At 51.3% G+C, this 25616-nt stretch overlaps 1 protein-coding gene and 1 non-coding gene across 2 annotated transcripts; one reads left to right on the forward strand and one right to left on the reverse strand.

Moving 5' to 3' along the window:
- Window positions 1-1423: 1423 nt before the first annotated feature.
- Window positions 1424-18933, forward strand: SDR42E2 (short chain dehydrogenase/reductase family 42E, member 2). Its single transcript, XM_007450006.1, has 12 exons — window positions 1424-1478; window positions 2361-2557; window positions 3036-3131; window positions 4404-4461; window positions 5164-5282; window positions 5983-6058; window positions 9975-10057; window positions 11643-11780; window positions 12293-12358; window positions 13980-14043; window positions 15589-15662; window positions 18694-18933. Exons 1-12 carry the CDS (start codon window positions 1424-1426, stop codon window positions 18931-18933), a joined length of 1266 nt encoding a protein of 421 aa, XP_007450068.1.
- A 6440-nt stretch (window positions 18934-25373) lies between these two features.
- On the reverse strand, window positions 25374-25455 carry TRNAL-UAG (transfer RNA leucine (anticodon UAG)). Its single transcript has one exon. It is a non-coding gene; the product is annotated as a tRNA-Leu (tRNA).
- Window positions 25456-25616: the final 161 nt, after the last annotated feature.

The raw sequence follows: 25616 nt of genomic DNA on the forward strand, positions 1-25616 counted from the left end.
TTGCCCAAGGGAACACCCAGCAAATGGGACCTGAGGCAGGGTCCCAGCGTTTGTCGCTGGAAGCAGCCCCATAGGATAGAAAGACAGTTCTGGTGCCACAAACCCTTCCCCAGGACAGAGTCCCCTGGGCCTGGATAGAGGAGGGCTCCACTCTGTGGTTGTATTCCCCCCTCCCAGTGGAGGAATTAGACCCATCCCCTGTGACAACTAACATCTGGGGTGTCTCCCCTCCCTGTCACACCCATGAGTGTCAGTGCTTGTATGGGGCATGACTATATCCCTCACTCAGAACCTCGGAGAGCAGGGCAGGGACAGAGGAGACTAGAAGATGCTGTATAGCTGTCCCGGCCCCTGCCCCGTGACCACCACCAGCAGCACCTGTGGGGCTCATTACTCAGTCATTCGGTCACCCAGTTGCACCTGTTCTTTTTTTACAGCCACTGTGTGCCACGCAGGGCAGAGTTTACCTCTCTCTGTATCCATGGGGCCTGGCGCACGGCAGGCTGACAGTACACAGTTGCTGCTGTCATTAATGATGATAATGATGAACCGGCCTCTGGGCCAGCCTTATCCTCAGGTGGAGCAGGAAGTGGGGGGCTGGGGGTGAGACGATGGTAACAGTGACTGACAGCCTGGCTTGCTTTAAGTCTAGAGTGAGGAGGACGAGATCCTCAGTGCTGGCCCCCGAGACCCACAGAGCTGATCCTGAAGCCCACAGGGGGCTTGGTAGGCCTTGTGGTGCCAGCCATCTGCACTGCTGGGGGACCTGGGAGAACCAGAGGCAGCAGTTGCCAGGGCAGAGGCGGTGCAGCACCTGTGCAAGTTTCCAAGGCCCTTTGGATCCCATGTGGATTCCTCCCTTCTCTCCCTCTCCAGGAAGCCCTCCCCATTTCCCCATCAGAAAGCAGTCACCCCCCCCCCCCGCCTTCCAAGGCCCTTTGGATCCCATGTGGATTCCTCCCTTCTCTCCCTCTCCAGGAAGCCCTCCCCATTTCCCCATCAGAAAGCAGTCACCACCCCCCCCCAGTCAGGTGGGGTTCCCCTTGGCACGATTTGATCTGTCTACCTCTGGTACTACATGGGAACCGGGATTTTAAGGAACTGGTAGAGAAGTCAGGAATTCTTGGTGTAAATCTCAGCCATGCAGTGTGACTTTGGGCCTTGGTCTCCTGAGCTGTGAAACCCAAGGCCTGGCTGCTTTGTCTCTGACTCTCTCTGAGGAAGGCAGCGGCAACCTTGGAAGTTCTCAAGATTCTGAAAGGGACAGGTTTGGGAACTCAGAGGGTCTCTAATTCCCACCAGGAGGTCTCCTAAGCCCCCAGGGGTCTGATAATCCACATGAGTTGAGACAACTCTAGAACATACGTTCTTCTGTTTTTTCCTACAGGTGGACAGATCCCGGGTCCACATGGCTCAGTAGAAGATGAAGCCCAACCTGGCAGGCTCCTCCCCAGAGGCCTGCAAAGCTGCAGGGCAGGGCGAGCAGAGCTGCCCTGTCTGCCAGGCCTGGGGTGGGGTCTCAAGCCTGGGGTCTGAGTCAGGGCCTGGGCCGGGGCCTGGTGCTGTGTCCAGACCTGAGCCGGGGCCTGGTGTGGTTCTAGAACCTGGACCAGGACCTGCTGCTGTGTCCAGACCTGGGCTGGGGCCTGGTGCTGTGTCAGGACCTGGACCTGGGCCTGGTACTGTTCCAGGGCCTGGGCCGAGTCCTGGTGCTGTTCCAGGGCCTGGGTTGAGGCCTGGTACTGTTCCGGGGCCTGGGCTGGGGCCTGGTGTGGTTCTAGAACCTGGATCAAGGCCTGGTGCTGCTTCAGGAGCTGGGCCAGGGACTGGAGCAGTGTCAGGGCCTGGGAAGGAGCCTAGTGCTGTTCTGGGACCCAGACAAGGGCCTGGTGCTGCTTCGGGGCCTGGACCGGGGCCTGGACCAGGGCCTGGTGCTGCTTCGGGGCCTGGACCGGGGCCTGGTGCTGCTTCGGGGCCTGGACCGGGGCCTGGTGCTGCTTCGGGGCCTGGGCCGGGGCCTGGTGCTGCTTTGGGGCCTGGACCGGGGCCTGGACCAGGGCCTGGTGCTGCTTCGGGGCCTGGACCGGGGCCTGGACCAGGGCCTGGTGCTGCTTTGGGGCCTGGACCAGGGCCTGGTGCTGCTTCAGGGCCTGGACCAGGGCCTGGTGCTGCTTTGGGGCCTGGACCAGGGCCTGGACCAGGGCCTGGTGCTGCTTCGGGCCCTGGACCAGCTCTGGGGCCTGGGCCAGGAGCTGGGTCAGTACCTGGTTCAGGAGCTGCAGCTTTATCTGGGTCAGGGGTAGGGCCTGGGCCCAGACGGGAATCAGGGGCTGGGCAGAAACCCAGTGAGCCAGTGACAGCCCCAGTGCCAGTACTGCAGCAGAAGACCCAGGCCACACCTGTGCAGGCCTCTAAGCAGAAGGTTCTGGTGACTGGAGGAGGAGGCTACCTGGGCTTTAGCCTGGGTTCCAGTCTGGCCAAGAGCGGCACTTCTGTCATCCTGCTCGACCTCCGCAGACCCCAGTGGGTGCTGTGCCCAGGGACCGAGTTCATCCAGGTGCAGTGATGGCGGGGGGCAGGCTGGTGGTGGAGGTCAGGGGATGGTGTCTGATGTGTAACCAGTGCCTGGCGTTGAAGAGCACAGGCTTCGGAGTCAGACTGTTTAAGCTCCAACTCCAGCTCCCAGCTGGGCAGCCTTGGCCACAGGGTCCCGCACCTCTGAGCCTCGCGTCTTCATCCACAGAAGGGGGACACTAACAATATCTGCTTCACAAGGGTCTCGTGGGGAGTTGAGAAGACAGTGCATGTAAAACACTGAGCACAGCCTCTGTGACTTAGCTCCATACATGGGGCCGATGATGATGAAGACGCCCAGTGGGATCATCTAGTAAATCCTGCCCCACAGCCTGTCTGGGCCCTGCAGGTGCTGGGCCCAGGTGGGGAGAGGGGCCCGGCCCTGGGACCTGGCACAGCTGTTACCTCTGATTGCCTTGGACCCTGACCTCCTACCTCCGTGTATTCCTTCTCTGTTTCAGGCTGATGTCCGCGATGCAGAAGCCCTGCACCGCGCCTTCGAAGGCGTGGACTGTGTCTTCCACATGGCCTCCTGCGGAATGTCTGGCGCCGAGCAGGTGAGCGCCTCACACGCAAGGCTTAGGCCCCGGCTCTGCCCACCCCCTTCATGCCCCTGTGTTCATCAGGCTCCTCACCTACTCCAGGGAGGATTTGGGCTACACCCATGGGACCAAATGCCAGTTCTGCCGTTTTCTAGCTGCGTGGCTAGGAAAGTTAACCTCTTTGAGCCTCTGTTTCTTCACCTGTAGAGTGAGGATGCTACTAGTACATATGTCACGACCTCCCCAGAGAGCAGTATAACAGTATCTATCAAAGCACGCAATACCCTTTGACTCAGAAACTACACTTACTCCTGTATTTGTAGCATTGTTTTTAATAACAAAACAGGAAATAACTGAAAAGCCCATCCATTGGAGATTATTTAAATGAATTGTGATATAGCTAAATGATGAAATTCTAGGCAGCCATTCAAAAGAATGAGGTAACTCAATATGTACTGATAACAGAACAATTTCCAAGGTACGAAAACAGTGTTTGACACTGTTTTGTTTTTTTAAAAAAAGCTATATACTCACACATTGTGTGCGCTGATATTAATGTGTTGATTATCTCTAGAAATACAGAGACTGGTAACAGTCTGGGGAGAGAAAAGGGAGACTTGGAATCAGGATTGGGAGGGAAATTTCCTCTTCATTGCATTCTTGTTTTACTGTTTGAGTTATTTTTAACCTTGTGACTGTATTACCTATTGAAAACAACCACAACAAGAATAAATGTAGTTTGAAAATCAATAGGGAACCCACCTCCCATGTGGTTGTAGGGATTAAATGAGATGTAAAGGCTTCGCCCAATCCCTGGCGCACAAGCAGCTGTCACTGTAGCCCAGTTGTTTTTTATTTTTCAAAGCCCAGCCCTCTCACTTGGGTACGGACAGTATTACTTGTCCATCTTACGGATAAGGAAGCTGAGATTTCTAGAGCCAGGAAACAATCCAACACATCTGAGGCTCTTTTCTGTGTCAAGCCCTGTACCATGTCCTCTCATGGGGCTTATTAAATCCTGCTGACCACCCAAGGGGGTCTTCCCTCACTTCATAGATGAGGGAGCTGATGGCCAGTGGGGGGGGGGGGGAACCTCCCCTGTGGCCCAGGCATATGGGGACAGAAAAGGGCACTAGACCCCAGGGCCTCCGCACTGCCCATAGGCCCCTCGGGATCCCTGCCTCTGAGCTGCAGCCCCCCGCCCTGCCACCCAAGCCCAGCCTCATGGCCTCAGCTACAAGGCATGAGACAGCACCCCGACTCTCCCGCCTCCATCTTGTCTTTTAGCTGCAAAAAGAGCAGATTGAGTCTATAAATGTTGGAGGCACCAAACTAGTGATTGATGGTAGGCGCTCAGAGCAGAGTGTGACCTGCTGTGTGTTTGTGCTTCTCTCCCCACCCCTGCGCAGCCCCGGCTCTGGGGGACAGGGCAGGGGGACAAAGGTGGGAGCCTCCCCCCGACCCTCGCCCTCCCCAGTAGAGGGCCTGTGGGCAGCACATCCTTCCTGTTCTGCAGGCCTGCCCAGGCCCCGGCATGGGGCTCAGCGTGGCCTCAGTGTGTCTGGGGACACGGGGAGTGGGGTTTGCACAGAGGGATGAGGGGTTGCGGGCAAGAAAAGTTGCTGAAGCACCAAATTAGAAAACTCACATCTGGGCTCTCTGGGCATGTCCTGCCTTGTCCTGCATCCCATTTTTCTCTCTGATTCTAGAGTGTGTTTTCCCTATGTCCCCACTGAGTGAGACTTTCTTCTGACCTGTCCCTGGCAAGGTAGCTAAGGGGCCTCAGCCACACTGAGAAGGAAGAATGAGCCAGCCCGGCCCCCAAGGGCCCAGGGAGCGGGGACTTGACCCCTCCCCAAGTTAAGGGAGTGAGGCTCTTCCGTCCCGAGCCAGGATGTGTGCAGGAGGCTGGGTGGAAGATTCACCCAAGGAGGTCCCCATGGGTTCCTCCTCAGCCAGCTCCCTGCTCACATCAACTCTGTGTGTGTGTGTGTGTGTGTGTGTGTGTGTGTGTGTGTGTGTGTTGCCGTGTGACCTGTCACTGTAGTTTGTGTCCACCGGCGGGTTCCAAGGCTTGTCTACACCAGCACCGTCAATGTCGCATTCGGCGGGAAGCCCATAGAACAGGGCGATGAGGACTCTGTGCCATATTTCCCACTGGAGAAGGTACCTGGCTTCCAGGAGAGGTGGGCGGGGCCAATGGACTTGGAACCCACAGTCCAAAGGGTAGGGATGGGCGGAGCCAGGGTCAATTTCACAATTCAGGGTAAGACCCAGGAATAAAGGGTCCCCAAAACGGCGTGGCGCAAAAGCCTTCTCCTATTTTGGCTGGTCGTGCCAGTAGGAGCTTTGAAATCACATAGACCTGGCCTTGAACCAGCAAAGCCACTTTCTACTGTGGAACCCTGAGCAAACCACTTCACTCGGAGGCTCTCCTTCCTCCTCTGGGTGTGATAGCACCACCCTATGGGGACGTGGAGACCAGGAAACGAGTTGATGTATGTGAAAATGCCCCGTGAGCACTAAAGGACTCCATGGGAACAATCCATCAACTCACGTCCAGCATTCACATCCCAGAGCAGGCATTGTGGCTTGCAGGAGCCTCCCTGAATCAGGGAGCCCCTGGTCGTTTTTACTGCTCTGAACTCTCTCCTCTGTTCCTGTGGCTCCCACCCAGCGGGAGAGGAAGGGGAGTGGGGCTCAGGGCCTGGCCATTTCCCACTGGGGGGTCCCAGAAGTGAACCCCCATGTGGTCTGAAGCAGAGGTACAGCCCTGGGGCCGGGAGGGCTGGGTGGGCCGGGCAGGTGTGGCCAGCAGTGTCTCTGACCCCCGTTCGGTGGCTCTGTGCCTCCTGTTCTCTGATAGCACGTGGACCACTACTCCCGAACCAAAGCCATTGCTGACCAGTTGATCCTCATGGCCAACGGGACACCTCTCCCAGGTGAGTACTGGGAGGCCCTGCTCACAGCCAACGTGCATGCCCACTGCTCCCTCCCTGAAGCACACGTGTGATTCTAGCTCATAGCTGGTATGTTCCCAGCTTCCTTCCAAAGAACACTCCCCCAGGGCCTCGGACATTCGGCATCCAACAAATTCTGAGCACCCACACTCCACCAGGGATACAGCCCGGAAAACGTCAGGCCCAATCTCTGCCCTCACATTGCTCACGTCCTGGTGGGGAGACACTTGAGCTAGTACACGTCTAGCTCTCTTTTCTGCCACATAGGAGGGGATCCAGTTTTGGGGACCCTCTTTACAAGAGTACAAACTTATGAATATGCATGAAGCACTTTGGAAGGGCTGTGCAAGTGAGGGGCCCTTCAGTAACTCCCAGAAAAATTGGCCTTGGCTGCCTTACTGGATTGCCTCTTCTTACTGTATTGTGATAGAGAAATAATAGTAGATTAAGGACAGGTGACAGCATGGCACAGTGGCTAAGCGCCCACGTACTGGCATCAGACTGAAATGAGTTCAAATCCAAGCTCCACCGCCTCTCAGCTATGTGATCTTGGGCAATGCACTTACCCTCTCCCAGCCTCAGATTCCTCACCTATGAAAAAATGGATAGTGGAATTTGCCTCAAAGAGCTTGAGTGAGAATAAAATAATGATGGGCACTGTTAAAAAAAAAAACAAAAAACCAACATGGACGTTTTGTGTTTAATTGAGTGCTTACTACATGCCAAGCCCTATTTTACATGCTGATTTTACCTGCAAAAGTCTCAATAACTCTTCATAGCATCCATATGAGGTAAGAACCTTAGCTACCCCTTGCTTTCCAAACTCAGGAGTCAAATATCAATAGATTCAGATAAATTCCTGCCATCTAAATTATCATTATTTGCTTTCTGAAATTCAGAAACTAAAAAGAAACAGAAAACCTGGTTTCCCTCACTGTCTAAACTCAGGAGCCAAGTGGATTTGGAGAGCAAAGGTTGTTTGAAATTATAATCCCCAATTTTACAGGAGAGAAAACTGAGGCTAAGAGGTTAACTGACTTAGCTCAAGGTCACATAGCTCTTAGGTGGCAGAGGTGGGATTTGAAAACCCCCTCTCCCCCTAGGGGAGTCTAAAACCAGAGCCTGGGGCTTAACCATTGTGCTCCACTGTAGCTATGGCTGAGTAAGTCTCTGAGCATGAACTCTTTTCCCTAAAAGCCTCCCCACCCTACCCTCTCACCCTGGGCCTGTCAAGCCTCAACCCCTTATCCCAGTGGGAACATCCATATGTGTTTCCCAGGAGTTTGACCCTCAGCAGTTGAATTCTCTTCTCTACCAGGGCCTCCCCTGGCTGGACCAGCAGCCTACAAGCCAGACACCTAATCCTCTGGCTGAGAATTATTTATACAAGCATCCCCAGCTTTCCATGGTCAGGAGAGTCATGGATACCCTGGGCGCAGTCCCTCTGTGACGTGGCCACCCAGTGCCCCACTGGCCAGTGTCAGCTGTAGCCCAACCAACCTCCCCCCACCATGCCCAGGTGACCCAGAGTTTAAAATTAGCTGCAGGCTGTTTACAGAAAAGCTCACCTGATACCTGCCTTGCAGGAGCCCAGCCACGGTCACCCTGGGTGATTTCCAGTCCCTACTACCCAAGCTGGTCCCTGAGACTCTGCCTCTAACCTGGCATGGAGCACCTTGGTCCCTGTAGCAGAGTCCTGAGGCGTGCAGACCCCAGCTCCATGTGAATGTGTTGTGTCCTCCTGTCTCTGGGTTCATTAGTGTCCTGGGGCCGCTGGCACAAATTACCACAAACCTGGTGGCTTAAAACAACAGAAATTTCTTCTCTCGCAGTTCCCACAGTTCACAGTCAGATGTCTGAAATCAAAGCGTCATTTGGGCTGCGATCCCTCCGAAAGTGCGAGGGGAGAATCTTTCCTTGACTCTTCCGGCTTCTGGTGGCCGCAGAAGCTTGGGGTCCTTCTCTGGCGTGTGGCTGCGTCGCTCCCGTCTCCTCTGTCTTCACATGGCCTCTCCTCTTCTCCATCTGTCTCTTCTCTGTGAGTCTCTTACAAGGATACCTGACATTGGATCTAGGGCTCGCCCGCATAATCCAGATCATCTCATTTTTAGGTCCTTAATTACATCCTCAAAGACCCCTTTTCCAAATAAAGTAGCATCCACGGGTTCCAGGACACTGACATATCTTTTGGGGGGCCACTGTTCAACCCAATACACTGGGCCTCATTGTAAAGTGAGGGTTTTGGTGGGGGAGCAGTCAGGGTGTTTGGCTATGACCCGGAGACACTGACCCTGGCTAATTTATGGAGAAAATGGAATTTATACTGGGATAGCTTCTGGAAAATATATTCCAGAAAAATGACCACCAGGGCTTAGAAAGGACAGGGTCAGGGCAGTTCCAGGGACCTGGGAGACAGGAGCTGGTGATCAGTCTCTCAGGGTGAACCCACTCCTGTGATTTTCGATCCCGTGTCAGTGATGCACAGAGTCACATTCCTGGGTGAGAACATGGCATTGGCCCAGCCTGGGGTCCCGTGGCTACCATCTCAGGGAAGAGAGGTGCATCTAGACTGACAGTCCCCCACTAGACCTGGTGCAAAGGGGAAGGGGCCCCCAAAGGAAGGTGGGCTTCCGGTCCCAGAGGATGGCATACACTAGGCTCCCCAAACTGGAGGCACAGCCGCTTGGGAAACCTGAGCCTTGGAGGAGTGAAACATCTTCCAGGAGACTCCATCTCAGTTAAGGAGTTGGGGTTGGGGATCAAATAATTTACAAATAGTAATTAAAAAAAATTTTAATCTTAAACACAAATGAATTATGAGAATAAATTGAAAAATCTGTAGGTCCTCTTAAGACTTAAAAAGAATATGTTTGGAGCAGCCCTTCAGGCTGTACCCCCAGACTTCCCCTGGGGAGACATGCTCCCACTTCCACCAGTGGGGGCCCCTCAGAAGAGAATTTGGGAAGCCCTGGACCAAGCTTCGTCTTGGTCTGGGGACTCTGCTGGCACAGAGCAGTGTGAGTTAGGGCAACAGACCCCCAGCTCTCATGCTGATGGCTCTAGTCTTTTCATTTCTCCATTGGTTGTCTGGAAAGTATAACTGCTACCACCAGTTACAAAGCACCCATTTTCCAGGTGAGGAGACCCGGGCTGAGAGAGCTGAGGGCCTATTTGTTAGTACTGTATCACCAGAGGTATTAGTGGACAGTCCCTGGACTTTGGTCCCCATCTCAGCTCCGCGAGGCTGAGCTGTGTGCCCTTAGGCAAATCACATCCCTTCTCTGAGCCTTGGTTCTTTTATCCATAAAACAGGAATAATAACAGCTCCCACCTCATAGGGTTGCTTTGAGGGAAAAATTCCAGGCCTACCAGAGCACCAGCCACATAGTAGGACCTCTCTGAGAGCCATCATGATCCTTATCTGATGACCAGAAAAAGGAAAGAACTATAGCTATTGGCATGAGGACGTGTGGGTCTGTGCGCATCTGTAAAATGGACACAGTAGGACTCTGGGAGTCGAAGGAGATCATGTCTGTCAAGTGCTGGTTAAACTCTCACGGGCCGTGCAGATACCTGCATCTAGGTCTTGCCTCTGTTACTGGCCTGGGAGCACTGTGAGGGCAGGGACCATTTCTTGGTCATCCTTGGATTCTTCACAGCATCCATCCCAGGGCCCAGTGCTGAGGCGGGTGGAGGTGGGGAATGATTCTGAACAGTGTTTGTTGAATGACTGACTGATCGACTGAGAGAATAATTAATTGAATGAGGAAACCCCAAGGCCCTGCCTTCCCCACTAACCTTTCCGGGTGAGAACCAGGAGATGCAGACAGCCTTTCTGTCCCTCTCCCTGCTCATCCGCCCCTCCCCAGGCCCCTGACTGCCCTCCCCTGTGTTGTAGGAGGAGGCGCTCTGCGGACATGTGTGCTCCGGCCCCCAGGGATCTACGGCCCCGAAGAGCAGAGGCACCTGCCCCGCGTGGCGGTATGTTGTCCCAGCCCCAGGCCAGAGGCACGGGAGGAGCCTGGCTGATATGTGTGTGAATGGGGACCCACGGTCACCGCGTCAGTCTTAGGGCAGTGTCCCGAGCGGGGGACCCTCAGTTCTGGGAGAAGTCCTGCCCGCATGAGGCCCACCAGGAACAGAGCTCTCGGGGTGCACCAGCTAGGCCTGGGTACCGGTAGAGGAGACATGGAGCTATGACCCCAAAGAAACAGAGGAAACTATTGCCCTGCTCAGACGTGAGCTCCCTAAGGGCCAGATGGCTCATCTCATGCTGCCAGCACCAGGCTTTTCACGCAGAAAACCTGTCTCCAGAGAAGGCTGGTTGCCAGGGATATAGCTACAAGGGGCTCTAGATCCTGTCCTCAAATTTCTCACAGCCTAGTCAGGGAGACAGACTCCATAGTCACAGATTCAGGGTGGTAAGGGCTGTGTAGAGGTGAGAGGGAGAAGATGGGAGCACAGCAGAGAGGGCCTGGCAGGGCAGGTCCAGGAGGGCTTCCTGGAGGAAGTGATGGCTGTGCTGTTTGGATACAGAAGGAGCTAACCAAGGAAATGGGGTGGTAGAGAGAAAGTGGTCCAAATAGAGGAGACAGCTTGGGCACAAAGCTGGAAATGAAAAACTGTTCCAGGTTTGGGGACAGGTCAGTGAACAAAACAGATGATTCCTGCCCCTGTGGGGTTTATATTCTCACAGGAGGAGAGAGAGAGAATAAACATGATACAATACAAGGAAAGTTTGAAGGTGCCAGGGACTATGGAGAAAGAGGAAAAGTGGAGTGGGGTTGGGGGAAGCTGGGGGTGCCGGCAGTCTGGAGCCTCTTCAAGCAGGGATATTGAGCAGCTTGAAGGAGGTGACCAGATGCATCACACAGCTATCTGGAGGAATAGCCTTCCAGACAGAGGGAACGGCTAGTCCGAAGCCCTGAGGTGGGGACCTGCTGGCACGTTCCAGGGAGGAGGCCGAGTAGCTCATGCAGAGTGAGCAAAAGGGTCGGTGGGAGACACGTCAGAGAGTAGCTGGGGCCAGAGCAGAAGGGCCTCCTCTGCCACCCGGCGCCCGGAAGTTTCTGAGCAGAAGAGACACGATCTGACTTAGGATTCAAAAGGATCCCCCAGCAGCACGGAGAACAGGCCACAGTGGCCGGGGGTGGAAGCAGGGGACCCGTTAGGAGGCTTTCAGTGTCCAGGTGAGAGATGAGGGCGGAAGTCAGTACGGTGAGGAGTGGCCGAATTCTGGACAGATTGTAATGGCTGAGACGACTGGGTTTGCAGAGGGGTTGGGTGTGGAGAGTGAGGGAGGGGACAGCCAAAGCTGGCAGCAGGCTTTAGGCCTGAGCCCTGGGTGCTGTGGGCTGAGGGGGTGGGGAGGGGCGGCCAAATGGGGATAAGGCGCTCACAGGACAGGACAAGTCTGCCTTGTCTATCGGGCAGCCAAGTGGAGACTTCCGGAAGGCATGTGGGGCTGGGACAGAGGAGTCTGGCCTGGGAGCTTTCTGCATGTAGATGGAATTTAAAGCCACTCCAGGCTTGGTCTGTGTTTCTCGCCCTCTCCCCCCACCACCAGAGCCACATCAAGAAGAGACTGTTCATGTTCCGATTTGGGGACCGCAGGACGAGGATGAACTGGGTCCACGTGTGCAATCTGGTGCAGGCACACGTGCTAGCAGCCGAGGCCCTCACCGCCACCAAGGGCTACGTGGCCGTGAGTCTCCTGCAGTGCTCCCCCGACCTTACCCCTCGGGCTGCAGGCGGGTCCCCCATCCCTCGGGGATTCCTGGCTCACACACGACATAGCTCCCCAATTCAAGCTGCCTGATGGGGTGGGGGGAAAGTGGCCTTTTAGAGCATCGTTAGCTCCTTGAAATGACCCTGTGAGGTAGGTGTTGTTGAGCCCGGAATTACAGTCACCGAATGCTAAGCGTTTTACATATGTTGTCAACTGCACCTTTACAACAGCCCAAGGGGGAGATGCCATTATTATGCTCCCATTTCTCAGATGAGGAAACCGAGGTACAGAGAGGTTAAGTGACTCCACTGAGGTCATACGGCTAGTCAGTTGGCAGCCCCAGAACTCAAAGGGACTTGTTCAGGTCCGTCTCCAGGGCTGCTCAGGAGAAGTGGGGAGTTGGAGCAGCTGCTGGGAGCCATCGGAGAGGGTGGGGTCAGGCGGTGGGCATGTGCCTGACCATCCCCCTCCCCGCGTGTCCCCCTCAGAGTGGGCAGGCGTACTACATCAATGACGGGGAGAGCGTCAACCTCTTCGAGTGGATGGCCCCACTGGTAGGTGCCCGGACACCGCCCCCATCCCAAGTGAGAATTCAGGGATCCCCATGTCTTCTTTCCCTGTCACCTTTTCCAAAACAATCAGAGGATTTCACATTAAAGACCAGCTCTGGCAACAGTGTCCACTGGGCAACGTTGGAACTGGCTGGAGCTGGGTGGTGGCTGCCCCTCTGGGGGGCTGTGAGCTCCGCCAGTTTGCCATAGTCCCTCCCAGCCCGCTTCCTGATTTATGTCTATGTCCTGCCCTGTGGGATTTTGCTTGTGGCCCCCGTACTATGTGGTGAGGCCCTGAAAGAGGTAAGTAGAATGTAGGCAAAGCACAAAGCGAGGTGTTGGCCCTCGGGCCCCTACGCTGCAGCCCCTCCAAGAGTCCTGGCCTCCTCTCACAGCAGCCTACAGACTCCAGGAAGGGGTAGACCAGAAACCCCGCGCTGGGGGATACATCCTGGGGGCATTCAGGCCCTTTGCATGTCAACTTTTAACAGCTTTATTGAGATATAATTTATAGACCATACAGTTCACCTATTGAAAGCATACAAGTCGATGGTTTTTAGTATGAGTTGTGCGACCATCAGCAAAACACATTTTAGAACATTTTGTCACCTTCCCAGAAAAGAACCTCCCCAAACCATACCTTTTAGCTGTCACTTCTGTTTACCTCTCACCCCACCCCACCCCTAGCCATAGGCAACCACTAAGCTAGTTCCTGCTTCTGTAGATTTGCCTGTTCTGGACATTTCCTATGAATGGAATCATACAGTATGTGGGCTTTGTGTTAAGTTTCTTTCATTTAGCATGTTTTCAAGGTTCATCCATGTTGTGGATGTGTCATACAAAAGTTCTTCATTCTTTTTTATTGCCAAAAAGATATTTCATTCAATCGCTGTGCCACATTTTGTTAATCCATTCATCAATTGATAGAAATTTGGGTTTTCCATTTTGGGGCTGTTATCAGTAATGCTGTATGAACATTCGTGTGTAAATAGTTGTGTGGACATATTTTCTCATTTCTGTTGGGTATATACCTAGGAGTGGAATTGCTGGATCATACAGTAACTCTATGTTTAACCTTTTGAGTTACTGCCAGACTGTTTTCCAAAATGGCTGCACTATTTTACATTCCCACCAGCAGTGTAAGAGGGTTCCAGTTTCTCCACATCCTGTCAACACTTGTTATTATCTGTCTTTTTGACCTGGAGGGTTTCCATACAAGTGAAGACCTCAGTTCATCCTATGCCAGCCCATCTCTTCATGCTTCTCCCACCACCCTCTACACGTATGCTTTTTTTTTTTAATTTAATAGAAAAGCAGATTCTAGAAAATAATCAGATTCTATATAAGTGCCTTAGAGTGTCTTTGGGTGTACGCAGATGTAAAAAATAACTAAATGATGGGACTGCACCCCATGCAGTCAGTTCCTACTTAGTTTTCCAGGTCACAGTGCGGGCTTCATTTAAAGACTGGTGTAAACTTGGGGCTGGCTGTGGGGTCTGCTTCCTTTGGTGGGCAGCTGAGGAGGGGCCAGGAGGTGCTCTGCTGGCCCTGGGGTAAAGGCAACATGTGGCCTATACCAGCCTCCCAAGGATCTGTTCTCACCTCAAGCCATGTTTCCTTGCAGTTTGAGAAGCTGGGGTACAGCAAGCCCTGGATCCAGGTTCCTACTTCCTGGGTTTACCTGTCAGGTGAGGAAAGGAGTGTGTATGTGAAAACCCTCCATGTGCCAGATGTACATGCATTACCTCATTTTAAACCCAGAGCCAGGACCTGGCTGAGGCGAGTGGGGCACTGAGAGCACAAAATTTAAGCAAACCCTCACTCGCAGGAGTCAAATGCTCCAAGCCCCATCTGCACTTGCCCAGCCCTGAGAGCAAGTGCCTCCTTAAATTTTGCACTCGAGGCACCTCACTCCCCTCACCCTAGTCCTGGCCCTGTTTACACCCTATCCCACTTGCAAGGTGGGTGGGGTTAGGCCCATTGTAAAGATGAGGCAACTGAGGCTCTGAGAGGTTAGCAACCTGCCCATGGTGCCCCAGTGAGAAAGCGGGAGAGGCAGAATTCCCACTGGGCTCCGCTGACTCCGCAGCCCACGCCCAGTCCTGCTGCCTGTGCTGGAATGCCCCATCCCCCAAGGTCGCCCTGGAGTTAAGGCTGCTTTTGGACATGTGAGGGTTCTGCTTGACCCTAGATTCTCCTCCTCACCCTGAAGGTCAGTCTCTACTCTCACGCCCCAGCTTCTCTATGCTGGCCTCCTTCCAGCTGGAATGAGCACCGGCTTCAGGCTTGGAGTGGTCAGCCCGAGGGGGCAGGTGGCCCCCAAGTCACAGATAACTGTGTTCCTGGAAGACCTCAGCTGGATCTCTTGCACTTTAAATGCATTGGGGGACTTCCCTGGTGGTCCGGTTGTTAAGACTCTGCATTTCCAATGCAGAGGATGTGGGATCGATCCCTGGTCTGGGAACTAAGATCCCACGTGCTGCACAGCGCAGCCAAAAAAAAAAAAAAAAAAAAGGCATTAGGATGCCTGCCATTTAAAGCAGGTGTTTGCACATTTTTGTCCCCCAAGGTGCCCAGACAGGATGACTTCCCCTGCACAGCATCACCACCAAGATTGACACTCCTTGACCCCCAGCTGAGAAAAGTTCAACCACAGGTTCTGGCAGTTTTGGAGGACTGTCACTGTCCCAATTCCCAGTGAGCTGACTGTAAACTCAGTGCTTCTTAACTCTGGCTGCACGGTAGAATCACCTGGGAGCTTTTAAAATGTAGAAATGCCTCAGCCACACCCCCAGACCAATTACCTCAGCATCCGCAGGAAGCAAGGGGGTGGGGGAAGAAGGAACATTTTAAAAAGTGGTCCGGAGTGCAGCCCAGGCTGAGTTGAACCACCGTTCCCACTTCTTTCTCCCTGACTCAAGAGAGCATGTCGGGATAGAAGTGCGTGAGAGAGACATGATTGTACAGATCACTTTGAATCTGCTCAGATTTATTTTAAAATGTCAGTCTTTCAATGTTAATAATAACTTGTGACATATTTCACAGCCAAACAAGGCACCCCAGGGTGTGCGGAGACTGCTCATTTAAAGGAATCCAAGGACAGGATAACTTGGCAAAGTGAAGATTCCCCCTAGCAAAGCAAATAATGCCCCCAACTGACTTGTGTCTGACGACCTCCCTGGAGTTTGCCTAGAGCAGGCCCCGTGGTCACTGGTCCCTCTCTCCCCACACAGCCACGGTGATGGAGTATTTGCACCTGGCCCTGAAGCCCATCTGCAGCCTCCCGCCGCTGCTCACCCGGAGTGAGGTAAGTGGGCTGCTGTGAGGGGAGCCCCTGTGTCTTGGTGCCCCTCACTTGACTTCCTGCCCCTTCTCCACTGCCACAGACCCTCACCTTTTGACACCGTAACTGGATGCTTGTCTGAGGTCTCAGAACCTCCCATGTGGGCTCAAATTTAGGGCCAGCTCCTGTATAACTTCCCAACCTCTGAGCTTTTGCTGAGGCTGTGCTTTCTTGGTCTGAAGGGCAACAGCTCCAAGCCCATCCTTTCTTTTTTTTTTTTTTTTGGGGGTCCGCGGGCCTCTCACTGTTGTGGCCTCTCCCGTTGCGGAGCACAGGCTCCAGACGCGCAGGCTCAGCGGCCATGGCTCACGGGCCTAGCTGCTCCGCAGCATGTGGGATCTTACCAGACCGGGGCACGAACCCGTGTCTCCTGCATCGGCAGGCGGACTCTCAACCACTGCGCCACCAGGGAAGCCCAAGCGCATCCTTTATCACTGTCATTTCATTCATAAGCAGTTTGTCTTCCCAGCCAGACTGGAGGCTCCCAAAGGCAGGTTCCATGAAATTCACTTTTTGGAATGTCACTACTCCCAATAACCATCAATACACACACACACACACACACACACACACACACACACACACAGCCTGTTGATTTGAGGCTCACAGTTCCTGCTCACTGAATAATAAGTATATATTAAGTACCTACTGTGTTAAGAACACTGTTCTCAAATAATGATGATGCAGTTTTCTATTTGCACATACAGTTTAAAAGAGAGGGTGTTTTAATGTAGGTTGTAAACAGTAAAGCAACAAGTGATGTTTAGTGTTATCTGCAAAATCCTCCCAGTCCACTCTCTCATCTGATTGTCCCTGATGCTCTGTTAAGTTAGGAGGGGCAAAAAGATTATGATCTCGTTTAATGGCGAGAAACTGAGCACTAGAGAAATAAGTGATTTGTCCAAGCTCCCACCATCCTGGAACTGGCTTCACATTCCAAGCTCAGTGCTCTCCACCTCAGAGAATCGAGAACGGGCCACAGAAAGCAGCAGTTCCCTATGGTCTCTCCTTTGAAGCGTCTGGACTAGCAGAGGAAAGAGAATAATGAAAATAGGGACCATCTATAGAGTGTGAAATGCCAGGCACTGTGTTTATCTCATTTAATCTTCACAACTACTATAGACTGTGGATTCTGTTATTATCACCTCCATGTACAGAGAAGGAAATGAAACACTCAGCGGGGGGAGGGGGAGGGAGTGAAATAACCTGGCTCATGACCATTCCCTTATGTAGCAGCATTGAGATTTGAACCCAGAGGAGACCTAAATGATTTCAAGCTTAACCACTAGCTTGTGAAATGTCAGGAATCATAGTCACATAAAATAGCTGCCAAAGTGCTGCTGAGTTGTGGTCGGGTAGGGAGCTGGCTCCCCTCTCTCTCCACTCACTGGTGGGTTTCCTTGTTCAACTCGGGGGGTGGGGTGGGGGGCAAAGGATCCCTAGTTAGCTGGGAAGTTTCTGGGCACTGTAGCTCGGGCGCCCTCTTCTGGTCAGTCTATGACACACCAACTAGCCCTCTAGTTTGACTTCATAGCCTTTTTTCATTCATTTGACATGTATTGAGCACCTAATGTATGCCAGGCACTGTTCTGAGGAGTGGAGGCAAGGCAGTCCTTGCTTTCTATTCGCACATACAGTTTGAAAGAGAGGATGTTTTAATGCAGATTGTAAACAGCAAAGCAACAAGTGGTGTTTGGTGTTATTTGCAAAATCTTCCCAGTCCACTCTCTCATTTGATTGTTCCTGATGCTTTGCTAAGTTAGGAGGGGCAAAAAGATTATGATCTCATTTAATGGTGAGCTCACAGTCCAAAGGGGAAGGCAGCCCAGCAAGGGCTATACTGGGGGAAATAATGAGGAACTTCAGAGTACACAGAAGGGGCACCTAAGCCAATTCTGAGGAAGTTAGGGAGGCTTCCCAAAGGAGGTGACATCTAAGCCTGACATCTGAGAATGCTGTGTCCCAGGACCCTGCCTATCTAGTTCACAGCTGTACCCACCAAAGCCCTGAATTTACTAGCTGAGGCAAAAAAGGACAAGAACTGGCCTCTCTCCCTCTCTCCTCACACAAGCATCCAAGACCAGGGGCTTGATCCCAAGGGCTGTTTCAGGGCCACTGAAGAATCAAGCAGATAGTGGACTCCTTCCCAGTGTCCAGCTGAGGAACAAAAGGCGAAGAAATAAGTCAGGTGGGAGGGTATCTTCTTAATCCTAGCATAGCAGGGAAGGGCATGAGCTAGAGTTTGGCTTCTTTGTGTGACCCTGGGCAAGTCACTTAACCTCTCTGATCTTCAATTTTCAAAAGAGGAGATGGTGGTATTACCACTTCAGAAGATTAAATGAGATATGGCCTAGAATTTAGCCCATGACAGGCACAGAGTGCTTATTCAGTAATTGTTGTTGTCAGCACTACCTTTGAAGCCTGTGGGACCCAGGCCATCTGGCATCAGGAAACGCAGTTTCAAACCCTGGAGAGAGTAATCACTTATGCATAATTGAATTCCTCTCTTAGGGAAGCCCAGTTAATCAGCCAGGGCGTGAAGCTCGCACCCTGGAGCCTGCCTGCCCAGACTCCATCTGGGGCTGTGGGCTGAAAGGTCAAGGATGTTTCCTGGAGACGTTTTCCGGATAGCTGCACTCAGGCCACAGGCAGAATGTATCAAGGGCCTCCTGAGCCCCGGCACCGTGCTAGGGCCGGGGAAGGGGAGTGCAGAGGTGGGGCCTTTACTTTTGGGGGACTGAGGAGTTCAGTAGGGTGCGGAGATGCAGAAAATGTATCCTGGAGGCGGCCCCCCCGAGGAAAATGGAGGTGGAAGAGAGACAGGAAGTCCTCCCCATGAGGGCGTCGCAGACGCAAAATCCAGCATAGAGGTCCTTTTAAATCTCTGTGCGACGGAAGGGGAATCCCTACCCTCTCTTATCCGAGTGAAACATGGTAGAGGTTGCTCCCCACGCCCACTAGTCCCGTCCCTCGGCTGCCCCGCCTCTCCCCGCAGGTGCGCAGCGTGGCCGTGACGCACACCTTCCAGATCGCTAAGGCCCGCGCTCAGCTTGGCTACGTGCCCGACAAGTTCAGCTTCGCAGACGCCGTGGAGCGATACGTGCAGTCGACGGGCCAGGGAACCCGCGGCTCCACAGCGCGGACGCTCCTGCGGCTGCTGCTCGGGCTGCTGCTGCTCCTTGGGCTGCTCGTGCTGGCCCTTCACTTCCTAGGCCCGCGGCCGTTCGTCGTCTGACCATCGTCGCCGGCCTGTCCCTGCCCCTGCTTCGCCTTCAGGACTTGGACCAGAACCTGCCCCGCCCTCCGGACTTGGGCGCTCCCTTGAGTCCTGGGCTTTTCCCTGCCTCACCCTCTGGGCTTGGATCTGCCTAGCAGGTCTTCCGCTTGGGTATTCCGGCGTTCTAACCCCGCCCCTGTCCCGCCCTCTGGGTTTCGACGTGCCCCTGCCCCGCCTCTTGAGCCCTAGCCACGCCCCTACCCCTCCCTCCGGCCTTGGTCGCCCTCTGACCTGGCCGGGATGCCTGCTCCGCCTTCCAGGCTTTCTCCCCGCCCCTTTCCAGGCCTGGCCCGCCCCCGCGTTCTCCCCTGCTCTGGTCCGCCCCGTTTCTGGCTCTAGCCGAACGCCTGAAAGAATCTTCGCCTTGGTTTCTCCTTTGGTAACTAAACTTGCTCATCTCTCTTGGTGGGTCCCTCTCCTCTCCTGTTTGTGATTCAGCCTTAGCCCCATCCCCTCCCGTCTGGCTCCACTCCTAGGGGCCTAGCTGCAGCCGCTCGTGCAGCTGGGCTGACGTTTGCAAGTTTTCGCTGGCTGCTGCTACCTCTCTAGGGACACGGACCCTCCTCGCTGCCCGAGCCTCTCTGTGCTTGTCCTGAGATCGTCTCGGGATCTTGAATTAGACCCCTTCTAGGAGCACTGAGTTTGATCAGCTGCTACGCTTATGTTTTGGGTTCGCTCACTCATGCAGGTCTCCCTGTGTGTTGATAGACAGGGTTGGGAGGACACCTGAGACCCAGGCTTCTGCCCAGCCCAACTTGGCCTTTTTGGGTTTCCGGTTCATGAGTCTGGGGATGACTCAGTAAGCACAGACTTCAATACCAGAAGGGACATCAAAAAAGGAAAAAAAAAAATGTTTTTTAGGGTCGTCAAAATATACAAACTTCCAGTTAGTTATAAAGTAAATAAATTATGGGGGTGAAATGTACAGCCTGGTAACTATAGTTAATAATATAGTATTGTATAAATGAAAGTTGCTGAGAGTAGATCTTAAGTTTTCATCACAAGAAAAATAATTGGAACTCTGTGTGGTGATGGAATTTAACTAGACATTGTGATCATTTCACAATATATACATATGGCAAATAATTATGTTGTACAGCTGAAACTAATGTAATGTTACATGTCAATTAAGTCTCAAAAAAAAACCTTTAAAATAATTGGATCTCTCTAAAAAGTACCAATATAGTAATAATGGGAATTATTAGAAATTAGTTGGTCATATTTTTTGTTTTACTGTTGCTTCAAGTTGTTAGTGAGGGGGCCAGTAGTGATCACCATAATCTTTAATGTTTAAACCACAAAATTTCTTAATCCAGCGCTGCTCTCCAGAGAAACAGTGCCTCCCTATCATCTTGGTATCAATTGTGAATACCAAAATATTAGTGTGTAAATATGTCTGTATATATATCATAATATGCACACGTGGAATTGGCTGATAAAACTATGGATCCTAGCAGAGAAGAAAACCATCACAAGCCTAAAGAAATCTGTGACGGGGTCGGGGGGAGCAAATGTGTTAGTTAGGGCCAACATGGCCATCGCCCGGCATGGGCATCAGCAGTATGTCCTCTGCTGAACTATTAAGAAACTTCATGAAGCGGTTCAAAAACGTATGCTCCTGTTTGCTATGTTGAATTTGCATGTGTGTATATAATTTTTAAAAGCTCAATAATAATCCTTTATGCTTTGTTTATGCTTTATCCTTTATGTTTAATGCTCAACAGTTTGAAAGAGCTTTCATCTGTATGCTCTTACTTAATTCTCAGGCCCACCCTTACATAGGGCTTATTATTCTTATTTTATAAATAAGGAAACTGGGGTTGCCTAACTTCAAAGAGTACAGGAGGGTGGGGTCACTTCTCTACAGGCGGGGTAATTTGGAGGACCTGCCCAAGGCCCACTGGCCTAAACATGACACATGGTTATTTCTGCTTTTCTGCACCTTAGCCACGTCAGGGCTTGGGTTGAGCTCTGGGATCTTTCTCAGTCTCAGATCCACAAACCTCAGGCCATTTGGGGCTTGCTTGCTTCTCAGTAACATGCTTGCAAGTAAACTCACCTTCTCCTCTGACTTTCTCTACCAGTCCTGAGAAATCTGTTCTTAGGTCAGGGAAAACAGGTTTTCACTGTTCACATAACCTTCTAGATCTTCTGTCTACTGCCAAACCTCAGCTTGGGAAACCCAAAAGCAAAATCAATTTCCTTGTTTTCTGGATTTCTCGAAGTCATCTCTTCCCCTGAAAGCAGACTGTCTAAACCCTGGGCATGGGGGCAGCATGGGTCACTATGCCAGAAAGCTTCCTTCCTCTCAAGTGTCTTCACCCAATGGGAAAGGAGGTAGCACTTCCACCCAACAGAGGAACCAAGTGCCCGTTAGGGTTTTAGAGGCTGCCCAGATAACCCACCCTCCATGAGGTTCTTTCTTTTTTTTCTTGTATACCTTCTCATAGATATTTTATTTTAAATTTTTATTGGAAATAGTTGATTTACAGTGTTGTGTTAGTTTCAGGTGTACAGCAAAGTGAATCAGTTATACATATACATATATCCATGCTTTTTTAGATTCTTTTCCTATATAGGTAATTACAGAGTATTGAGTAGTTGCCTGTGTTATACGTAGGTCCTTATTAGTTATCCATTTTATATATAGTAGTGTGTATATGTCAATCCCAATCTCCCAATTTATCCCCGCCCTTTCCCTCCTGGTAACCATAAGTTTGTTTTCTACATCCGTGAAAACTCCAGTAAGTTCATCTGTACATTTTTTAGATTCCACATATTAGTGATAGCATATGATATTTGTCTTTGTCTGACTTACTTCACTCAGTATGACAATCTCTAGGTCTATCCATGTTGCTGCAAATGGCATTATTTCGTTCTTTTTTATGACTGAGTAATATTCAATTGCATATATGTACCATATCTTCTTTATCCATTCCTCTGTCTATGGACATTTAGGTTGCTTCCACGTCCTGGCTATTGTAAATTGTGCTGCAATGAACACTGGGGTGCGTGTATCTTTTCAAATTAAGGTTTTCTCCAGATATACGGCCAGGAGTGGGATTGCTGGATCATATGGTAGCTCTATTTTTAGGTTTTTGTTTTGTTTTGTTTTGTTTTTGCGGTACGCGGGCCTCCCACTGTTGTGGCCTCTCCCGTTGCAGAGCACAGGCTGCGGACGCACAGGCTCAGCAGCTATGGCTCACGGGCCCAGCTGCTCCGCAGCATGTGGGATCTTCCCGGACCGGGTCATGAACCCATGTGCCCTGTATCGGCAGGCGGACTCTCAACCACTGCGCCACCAGGGAAGCCCTTATTTTTAGTTTTTTAAGGAACCTCCGTACTGTTCTCCATAGGGGCTGTACCAATTTACATTCCCACCAACAGTGCCCGAGGGTTCCCTTTTCTCCACAACCTCTCCAGCATTCATTGTTTGTAGATTTTTTGATGATGGCCATTTCTGAGTGGTGTGAGGTGATAGCTCATTGTAGTTGTGATTTTCATTTCTCTAATAATTAGTGATGTTAAGCATCTTTTCATGTGCTTTTTGGCCATCTGTATGTCTTCTTTGGAGAAATGTCTATTTAGATCTTCTGCCTGTTTTTTGATTGGGTTGTTTGTTTTTTTGATATTGAGCTGCGTGAGCTGTTTTTATATTTTGGAAATTAATCCCTTGTCAGTTGTTTCATTTGCAACTATTTTCTCCCATTCTGTAGGTTGTCTTTTCGTCTTGTTTATGGTTTCCTTTGCTGTGCAAAGGCTTCTAAGTTTAATTAGTTCCCATTTGTTTATTTTTATTTTCATTACTCTAGGAGGTGGATTAAAAAAGATCTTGCTGCAATTTATGTCAGAGAGTGTTCTGCCTATGTTTTCCTCTAAGGGTTTTATAGAATGCGGCCTTACATTTAGGTCTTTCATCTGTTTTGAGTTTATTTTTGTGTATAGTGTTAGGGAGTGTTCTAATTTTGAGACAGCAAGTAGGAAGAGGTCCTAGCTTTCTTGGAGACACTAAGCAGAAGCGTTATAAACGCAGAAAACAGAGTCATTACTGTGGGCAGCTCAAAGTGAAATAGCCAATCAGAATGGACCATTAAGGCGAATTCATAAACTTTCCATTATGGGTGATGGAGCTATTCCCCTTTGTAGACCCAATGCCAGGCGTCTAAAACATCATCTGGTCTCGCTTATCTTAAAAATGTTTCTCTTGGGCTTCCCTGGTGGCACAGTGGTTGAGAGTCTGCCTGCCGATGCAGGAGACACGGGTTCGTGACCTGGTCCGGGAAGATCCCACTTGCCGCAGAGCAGCTGGACCCGTGAGCCATGGCCGCTGAGCCTGCACGTCCGGAGCCTGTGCTCCGCAACGGGAGAGGCCGCAACAGTGAGAGGCCCGTGTATCGCCAAAAAAAAAAAAAGAAATTTCTCTTGACTCCCCATTCCCCTTCCTGCTACTACTACCATCACTCATCAAATTTCATGATGAGATGTCCACACTTATGTTTCCATTTCTTCTCTTCAACTCACACCAAAGTGGCTTTAATCAAGGTCATCAATGACCTTGTCCGTAAATCATAAAACCAAAGAATATTTTTCAGTCTTTATTTTGCCAAGTCTCTTCTACATAGTTGGTTACTCCCGCTTTCTTGCCATAATCTTCTTGACAACAATCTATATGACAACACACCTGTCTTCCACTTGTGTCTCTGACCAGTCCTTCTTTATCTCCTTCACTGGCTTCTTTTCCATTGCATTCCCTTTAGGATGATGGTCCTCAGGACTCCATATTGGTCCCTCGACTTCCTCTGCATGCTCTTCCTGGGCAAGTTCATCCATTCCCATGACTGCAGTCTCCAATGCCTCCCAAATCTGTATCAATTGCTCAGTGTTCTCTTGGCCTCCAGACTTCTGTGTCCAATCTACTCAACCCCATGTCTTAAATCTCAAACTCAGTGTGGATCAAAGTGAAATCATCTTTTTCACAAACGTCCTCTTCATCCTGTGTTCCCTCCTAGGGAGATGAGAGGCACTGCCAGCCATCCAGTGGCTCAAGCCCAAAACCTGGTCATCACTTTCGATGTGTTCTTTTTCATGTCTTCGTCATTGAGTTCTGTCAGATCCACCTCCAAAATGTCTCCCTGTCCAACACACTGTCACAACCATGGTACAAGCCACTCTCCTTTCTCCTAGACAACTACAGTAGGCTTTGAATAGAACCTCCTATTCCTACTGCCAGAGGCAACATCCAAAATTGGAACATGCCACCCTCCGGCTTAAAACCTTTCCATGGTTTCGCATGCCCTCAGGGCCAAGTTCAAAGCCTTAACTTGGCATTTATGGCCCTGCTTGCCTAACACTTCAGTCTCATCTCTAGCCATTTGTCCAGCTGCTCTCTGTCCAGCTGCCCTGAATTACCTTCCCAGCATCTCAGACTCACCAGGCTCTCCTTTGCCTCTAGGATATTCCACATGCTCTTCCCTCTTCCTGGAACTCCCCTCTCCCACCTTCACTAGCTAATCTCTCAATTTCAAGTCCAAGCTAAAGGTCACTTGTTCCGTTGTCCCTGGGTCGGCTTCCGCATTCTGCATGACACTCCTCACAGGTATAATTAAAGAAATTACAGTGGCTGTGAACTCTATGGAGGCCAAAACATGTCTGCTGTTTTGCTCTGTAGCCTCAGGATTTCTGGCACATAGTAGGCCCTTCATAAATGGTTGTTGAATGAGTAAATAAACAAGTTCGAAAACCAAGCAGGAAGTGGATCAATGAAGCTGGGACCTCAAGGCTGATACACCTGGGGGGTGGGCAGGGCTCCTGATACCCCAGACCCTCCATAAAGTCACCTGACACAGCTTCTACCAACAGTGATTTATGGAGTCAGCCTGAGCTCTCTGCTGACACAGAGCGGGCCAGAAAGGGACCCTTCCTAACTGACGTCTTGATTAAAATCACCTCCACCTAATTTTTGTCCTTGGGAGGTAAAGGGGCCCACTCTCAGTGGCCTCAGGCCTTGAAGCATTAAATTAAAGGCACAGACTGTTGAGAGCTTTTCAAGGTATCTCAGGATGCTTTCCCATGGAAATAGGGAGACGTTTTTGTTTCCGTTTTTTAAGGTAGCGGGATTGGTGGGTTTGTGTACTAGGCTAGGGAGTGAGGTGGATTGTCCTGCAGTTTCCTTCTTTTCCCCTCCCTTACCCATTCCATTAAAAAAAAAAGGCTGAACTGGAAGAAATAACTTTTACAGGTTGAAATTTCTGTGTAAGGAGAAAGTGAATGAAATGAAGGATGCCTCTGAGGATTTTCTACTGTGGGGAAAAAAAAAGCGTCAGAAGGCAGAAAAAGTGAAGAGTAATTGGGAGAGGATATAGAATTTGAAGGATGGAAAAGTGAAACCCCTAAAGGTGTGGCAGCGGTGGGATTCGAACCCACGCCATCGAAATGACTGGAGCCTAAATCCAGCGCCTTAGACCACTCGGCCACGCTACCGCCCAGTCGCAATCCTTTCCGTTCATACTATATTAGTCTAGTGACGCGGCGCCTCATGTTCTCTAAGCCCCACCCTCATCGGTTTACGCATGCCCGATATCAGCCTGACGCTTCACGCGCCAGTTACAGCATATTAACCCCTGGCTTCCTCCTGGGCTTTG

This window comes from Lipotes vexillifer, unplaced genomic scaffold (assembly GCF_000442215.2).
Source record: "Lipotes vexillifer unplaced genomic scaffold, Lipotes_vexillifer_v1.1 scaffold811, whole genome shotgun sequence".
Lineage (NCBI taxonomy): Eukaryota > Metazoa > Chordata > Mammalia > Artiodactyla > Lipotidae > Lipotes > Lipotes vexillifer.